At 44.6% G+C, this 7,450-nt stretch overlaps 1 protein-coding gene across 2 annotated transcripts in view; it reads right to left on the bottom strand.

Annotated features, from left to right (window-relative positions):
* The window catches only part of TDRD3 (tudor domain containing 3), a 108,076-nt gene extending 101,259 nt beyond the window's left edge, over positions 1-6,817 (bottom strand). Inside the window, exon 1 of one of the 2 annotated variants that reach the window (XM_030475584.1) lies at positions 6,566-6,807. Coding sequence is in view for 1 of the 2 variants with exons in the window: in XM_030475582.1 (XP_030331442.1) it covers positions 6,566-6,606 (41 nt within the window). In the remaining variant the exon portion in view is untranslated. Of the gene's footprint in view, positions 1-6,565 lie in introns of both variants that reach the window. The other variant, XM_030475582.1, reaches the window with a different exon arrangement.
* Positions 6,818-7,450: the final 633 nt, after the last annotated feature.

Genomic DNA, 7,450 nt, shown 5'->3' on the forward strand with positions numbered 1-7,450 from the left:
CACCAATAAAGTTCCACAATTTAATTACACATTGCTTGTAAAGCTACTTCAGTTTTCATCAGGTAGCAGATTTAATTCACTGGGTGGCGTAATTCTTGTCTTAAGAAAAATAGCTACTCTTGCTTTCTAATCATTATTTCTGTATGATCTATGGATTTTATAGACCTCTATCACCTCTCCTCCTATTGTTCTGTTTTCCAGACTAACGATCTTCATCTTCCCAACACAGAGAATCTTCCACACCGCTCATCTACTTTTTCACTATGAAACCCTTGCTGTGCTGGGGTGATCACATTAATGCACACTGTTATTGATTTGGACACACCATTGATACACATAATGCCCTAGCAATTACTTTATTCTTTGTGAACATTTCCCAACAACTTTCTGATCCCGTCTCTAAGTAAGTAACATAAGCAGATTTAGAGCTCATCACTGTGCAGACAGGTTTGCATTATTTTCCCTGCATGACCATCATTTGGCATTCACCAAAACTGGACTACACTTGCATGTGAAAGCACTGGGCAATGCTATCTTAAGATCTTACTGCAACTACCCGATCAGGTTAGATTTTACCCATCCCTGTATCATCGAAGCATAGAATAGTTTGGGTTGGAAGGGGCCTTCAAAGGTCACATGGTCCAAACGCCCTGCAAGGAGCAGGGACATCTTCAACTAGATCTGGTTGCTCAGAACCGCATCCAGCCTCGCCCTGAATGTCTCCAGGGATGGCACATCCACCACCTCTCTGGGCAACCTGTGCCAGTGTTTTACCACCCTCATTGTGAAAAATTTCTTTCTCACATCCTGCCTGAATCTCCCCTCTTTTAGTTTAAAACCATCACCCCTTGTCCTATCACAACAAACCCTGCTAAAAGTCTTTCCCCATCTTTCTTACTGGCCCCTTTTAAATACTGACAGGCTGCAATAAGGTCTCCCCAGTGTCTTCTCTTCTCTGGGCTGAATAACCCCAACTTTCTCAGCCTTTCCTTACAAGAGACTGTTCCATCCCTCTGATCATTTCTGTGGCTCTCCTCTGGACTCTCTGCGACAGGTCTGTATCAACAAACTGCTGCCACAATACTATCATTCCATAAGACTGTTCTTTAACACAATGAACCCCTGGATCCCAGCAGAAATCCACTGGCAACATTTTTCCATCATGAAGCAATCATTTATTTATCTAGTTTCTCATCTTTTAACCAGTTGTACCAATCCACAGGATAACCTTTTATCCTTGGCAAATAGGCTTTGACTTTGGTCCTTGGTCAAATATTTTACCCATTTTCAAACGAGCCTGCTACTAGCTTTGGCAAGTGCTGTATAATTTTAGTGTTGCAGCATTCAGTGACCAATAATCTTGCAGGATTTGGTGAGTAAGAGTTCTACTTTCATCTTATGTACTGCCTGAAGACTACATAAACCTCAGTGAGTTCTCTCCCTTCAGTTTTCTGTTCTGCAGATTGAGGGGTTTCAAACATGTTAGTCCCCTACCTCCTTCCATCACCTTGTTTTAGCTGTCCTTCCTTGCACCTTTTTAATTATGAATTGTAGCCCTAAATCTATTTCTTGTAAAAGCTGAGACAATTCCATCTGATACCAGTCATTTTTAACACCCTGCATCTCCTTTAAAAAAAATAAATAATAAATAAATTGTGTCTTTATTAGGTTTTTGGGGTGGTTTTTCTTAACAAAAGGTAAAATGCTGGAACTTTTCTGCTTCTCCAGAGTGAAAAATGACATAAAGAACTCAAGTTCTAACTACCCATTACTGATGATCCAGCAAGAGTGCAAACCAATCAGAGCAGCCAGTAATGGATACACCTTAACAAACAAAAAAATCCAGTGATGCGGCATTTTGTTTTGTACTTTGAGATTTCAGGGTACCAACCGAACTTCACAAAATGACAAGCACCACAAAAGGAGTGTTGAGAACCTCAAAAACAGATGCATCTCTCCTGTGAATCACTGTGTTGTCCTTGTGTCTAAGGAACATCTTGTATCCAGCCTGGGCTTGCTCCGTATGCAGGGACCAATTTCAGCTGAGCTTTCCAAAGACATTTCAGTGAAACAGCAAAAGAACATGTAGGAAAAGTAGATCATCTTGCAGGATCCTGGAGCTGACTACTTTGCCAAATGCCTGCTGCACTCTTAGAAAGAGGTGTTAGATTCACCCCTGCGGGCACTTCCCTGCGTTCCCAGGCATGCACCTGCTCTTGCTTGGATCATATCACATGTTTAGCCCTATAAGAGAGAAAGTCTGAACAGGCCAATCTAAAGTTACCCAGTATGCAGCACATTACTTGCTGAAACACCCAAAATTCAGTTTAGAAATTTGGTATGCACCAACCACATATTTTTCACTTACAAAGTATATAAAACCAAAATCGCACAGATATTAGGGTTTTCTCATGGATTACTAAGCAGTATTCTTTTGTTTCCAAACAACAAGCCAAATTCCAATTCCTCTTCATCTCTGGGAATAAGTTTTCATAGTTGGAACATTGTTTACATAATTTGCCAAATATGTGAAGTTTTACAAGACTATATATATTTTTGCTATAGACTTACTGATTTTTATGGCATTATACACTGCAGTGAAAAAGAAATCTGTACTACTTGCAAGGAACTCACATGCACATTTAGTTGTGCTAATAGATTCTTTAATTATCCAGTTTGCACATCTTGCTTTCCCACATTCAGAGATCAACCAGAGCCAAGATCTGCAGGACCACAGGCTAAACCTGCTGCAGGACATGGCATATTGTTAATTTTTGACAATATATAGACATTTCCAGGTAATGAATTCCCAAGTTCAGCAAAGACCTAGGACACTGAAGAGGTCCTGCTTGTCATATTCTCTTGTGAAATGCCACCTGACTTCCAAAAAAAACCCAAACAAATAATCCTGCTGCAAATGAGTGAGGAGTGTTATGCCATTCTCATTGTTTACACAAGGAGGATGTATTCTGCAGTCCTTCTGGACTTCAATTCTAATTAGAAAACTCAATTCAATAACTCAGGTTCTATTAAGGTCTATATTTTAATGGAACACTGGTTCCAAAATTAATGAAAGTAACTTTAACAATACAAAAAGGTAACTCTCTCTGCCTCTTAGCCTTCTTCCTCATGAGCATCTGGTAATTAAATAAAAAGTTAACACAGAACTTCTGTTCCAAGACAGACTATCTTTTTCACTGCAATGTAATACAAACACACCTTATCTCAAGTCAGAGTTAATCTCCCACTCCAAAGTCCTGTGTAGTGCATAATGAAAAGAACTACCCCCCCAAAATGCACACTTTTAAAGAGAGCTGCAAGGACATCTCTTCAGAAAAGCTACAGTTCTGTACACAAACTACAGGAGTCTTTCACCCATTTACATAGAAGCGTAGAATGGTTTGGGTTGGAAGGGACCTTAAAGCTCACCTAGTTCCAGCCCCACTGCCACAGGCAAGGACACCTTCCACTAGACCGTGTTGGCCCAAGGCTCTGTCCAACCTGGCCTTGAACACTGCCAGGGATGGGGCAACCACAGCTTCTCTGGACAAACTGTTCCAGTGTCTCACCACCTCTACAGTAAAGAATTTCTTCCTTATATCATGAAACCCCACTCAAAAAAAAACCAACCCACATTCTCAGCTTTAGCTACCACTGTTACATTTACTAAGTAGGGTCACTTCATCTTTCAAAAGCTGGTAAAAACGTAACTGATATACTGAAACAAGCTTAAAAGGCAAACATTACACATTTCCAGGCAATTTTACAACTGATGACTCTCTCACAAAACCTAGTCGGGAAAAAAAAAAATAAAAAATATCTAACTACTATTCTATATTAACTACACTGTGTTACTGCTTTACCTGAAAAATAACCTTGTTTTGAATTCAGAATTATAAAAAAAAACCCCTGCAGAAATTCACATTAATGAGCATATATATTAACTCTCTTACCTTTAAAGATTTAAGAAAGTTATAGTAAAATCCAATCAGTACAGGCAGTACCTTACAAGCTTGCAGATTTGCTACTATGGAAGAAAAACAGTTTCTGTCTTGGTTTGAAAGGCCAAACGGTGCTTCTGCAGTTTAAGTGGGGACAGATTTTAACATATAAACTCAGCTTCGTCTTTGTACTAGAAAACATACCATTTTGACACGAGGTGACAGCAACAGTGACAACCAGTTTGGTGCAGAACATGATTTAACCACCAGTGTAGTCAAGTATAGTCAGAAATATACTACTTTAAATATGACTGAAGGCTTACTCATACACATATTAAATAACTTTAAGATCTAATAATATTAGAAAAGTCACAAGACCGACAGCAAAAGAGTTAAAAGCGTCAATGTCAAGGTTATTATTCTTTTCAAAGTGCACAAACACTTAGCTAAACAAGATCTCTGAAACAAATCTCTTCCCTCTCCAGCACACATTCCTCAAAAGTATATGCACTCATTTCCCCTCTTTCACACTACCCTTGCAAAACATCTAGGTCAAGGCATAAATTCCAGTGGACCTGATAATCAGCCCATTACTTGCCCAGTCATCTTTCAGTCTCTGTCTTTGGCTCGTACCCTGCAGTACTGCAAGTGTAACAAGCATTTATAGACATTTAAGAGTATATGCCCTAAACGAGAGGGGCAAACACTGCAGAATAACAGATTGTTTCAGAGGCACCTCATATCTGTACTGCCAAAACCTGAAAGCCATTTACCAATTGCACTAGTTCAACTAACAAAGCAGTAAAACAACTAAGAATTGAAAACTGCGTGATAAAACTTTGGATATGCAATAGAAACAAGAGAAGAAAAATATGAAAATAAAAATCACTTCTATGGAAAGGTCTCTCCTTCTCAGAGAAGAATAAGTATGGAAGGGGAGGGGAGTGAATTTCAAGTTACAGGCAAAAGTTCCCTTTACATAAGCTGATGTTATGCAAATTAGCATATAATTATGATCCTTTCAATTCACCAATAACCAGGAATCACAGGATGAAGGCACTCAAAAGCGCCCAGAGGAAGGCAACAAAGCTGATGAAAGGGCTAGAAGGCATGTCCTGCGGAGGAGCAGCTAAAGACTTCTGGTTTGTCTAGTTTGGAGAAAAGGATGCTAAGGGGCGATTTCATTGCTCTCTACAGCTTCCTGAGGAAGGGAAATGGAGAGGGAGGTGCAGACCCGTTTATTCCTCTGGGATCCACTGGCAGAACACATAGGAATGGTTCAGAGCTGCACCAAGGGAGGTTCAGACTGGACTTCAGAAGCATTTCTTTACCAAAAGGGTGGTCAAACACTGGAACAAGCTTCCAAGAGAGGTGGTCGATGTCCCATGTCAGTGTTATAGAGACATTTGAAAAATGCCCTTACTAGCATGCTTTAGCACTTTTTTTTTTTTTTTTTTTTTTTTTTAGGTTTTTTGGTCAGCCCTGGAGTGGTCGGGCAGAAGATGGACTGATGATGATTGTAGGTCCCTTCCAACTGAACTATCCTACTCTAAACCATGTGACTTCAGTTTTAATCTTTTAAAACTTAGACTTACATCAAATCACAGCCCAGGAGAACTGCGAAGTTAAACAGCAAAACAGAAATATCCCCACTGGAAGTAGGAAACTTCTTGTCAGTTGAGCAGTTTTTCCTCAATTACAGCCAAAGTAAGTCATTTTGTGTTTCAGTAGTTAGCACCACTGAGCTGTTGTTTTGGTGAAAGATTTCTAAGTAGTTAAAGAAATAACACATGACTACTGAAGTGCCAATAACAAAAAAAATAAATAAAATCAACTACCAAAAGTGCCAAAACACCTCTAGACTAGCAAATGAGAGTTTGCCCTCCATACCTGAAATGCACAACCTATTGAAACACATTGTTCCAAAACAGACAGGATGCGCCCAACGATTGGTACTGTATTGAAAATACATATACCTGGGTTCAAGCCTCATACGAGTCTTTCGCCTACTTTAACTCCACTTTCTCCATCTTATCTTACTTACCGGAAGGGAGTACGGGATAATTAAAAATAATAACACTATCAGCACGTGCCACGCCTCCTGGCATCTGGTCCCACCCGCACCTAGCCGAGGCAGGCCCCGGCAGAAGGCAGGCAGGAGGGGAGGGAAGGGAAGCAGAAGGAAGGGAAAGCTGGCAGGCCGCAGCGCAGCCTCCGCGGCCCCCTCAGGACCGCCGGCCACGCAGCCTCTGGGGAGGCCCATGGCCCCGCCGCTGGGCGGCCTGCCCCGCGTGGGGAGCTGGAGTCACCCCCTTCACAGGCCCACCAGGAGGGGCCGAGAGCTGCCTCCCGCAACGAGCACAAGGCGCTCCCGCTCCAAGCGCGCCGGGGGGCGGCACCCCCTTCCCGGAGGCACCGCGACCGGCTCCGCGCCGGGACTCGGACGGGGATGTCCCCTCACCGCTGCACACTTCAGAAACTGGAGAACCCCTAAGCCCCAAACCGCTGCTGGGAGGCGCCCCCAGAGATGCGCTTGCCGCCGGCCGTGGCCCGCTCCCCGGGGCCTGGCGGCGCGGTCCCGGAGCAGGGCAGGCCGCGGTGTAGCCGAGGACGCTCGCACTTACCAGCCCGCCTCACAGAGCGCCGCCCTCGCCTTGTCGGCCATGGCGCCTCCCGCCGCCGCTCACCCGCACAGCTCCGGGGCGCCGGGCCGGAGCGGCGGGATCAGGCGGGCGCGGGGCCGCCGGCCGCTATAGGGAGCCCCGCCGCTGGGAGGAGGGACGCGGGGCCCCCTGGTTCCCCCGCCCCTCAGGCCCTCCCTGGGCGCTCGGCCGGGCCAGCAATCTGGCGGAGGGGGGAGGGAGGAAGGAGAGGAAGGGGCGGAGGCGGCGCAGGCAGAGACGAACAAAGCCCGCGACCGGCTGGTGCGGGGATGAGGCAGGCGGTAGGGGAAGTTGGTAGCGTCATAGCGGGGAAGGGAAGGAGTGAGGGTAGAGGAGGTGCAGTGTGGGCTTTGTTCTCTTTGGCTGGGACTGCTCCGTCCGGCTGCGGAGGGCCTCACACCGCCCTAGAAAGGGCCTTTGCCGCCCAGGAGCGGGGCCAGGCTGGCGGCCTGCCTCCTTGTAGCAGCGGGAAAGAGTTTGTTTTAAAGGCGTTTCGTCTGTATATGATATTACTGCTAGTAACGTCCAGTAGGAAGGGAGTCTCCTCCGTGCCCTCAAAATGGGTGTTATGGATGGGGAGGGATGCTCAGTCTTTAGAGTGATGAGATGTAAAAAGCTGTTCCTTTATCTCTTTAATGTCTTTTCTTTGTTTAATGCTTTGCCCCAAAATGCGAGGCACTGATGCGAATGTTTGTGATCTACGTTTTTAATGGGAGTTACAGTTTAGAATAGCACTGTTTAGTTACTGCTGCTTTAAGTGTCCGGTTACCTCAGGTTCTGGTAATGGGCAGGGTGAGAGTGCTTTCCTCTCTGTCTTCCTGCGTTTGGGAAAACTGCCAGGAGGTG

This window comes from Strigops habroptila, chromosome 2 (genome assembly GCF_004027225.2).
Source record: "Strigops habroptila isolate Jane chromosome 2, bStrHab1.2.pri, whole genome shotgun sequence".
Classification (NCBI taxonomy): Eukaryota; Metazoa; Chordata; class Aves; order Psittaciformes; family Psittacidae; genus Strigops; species Strigops habroptila.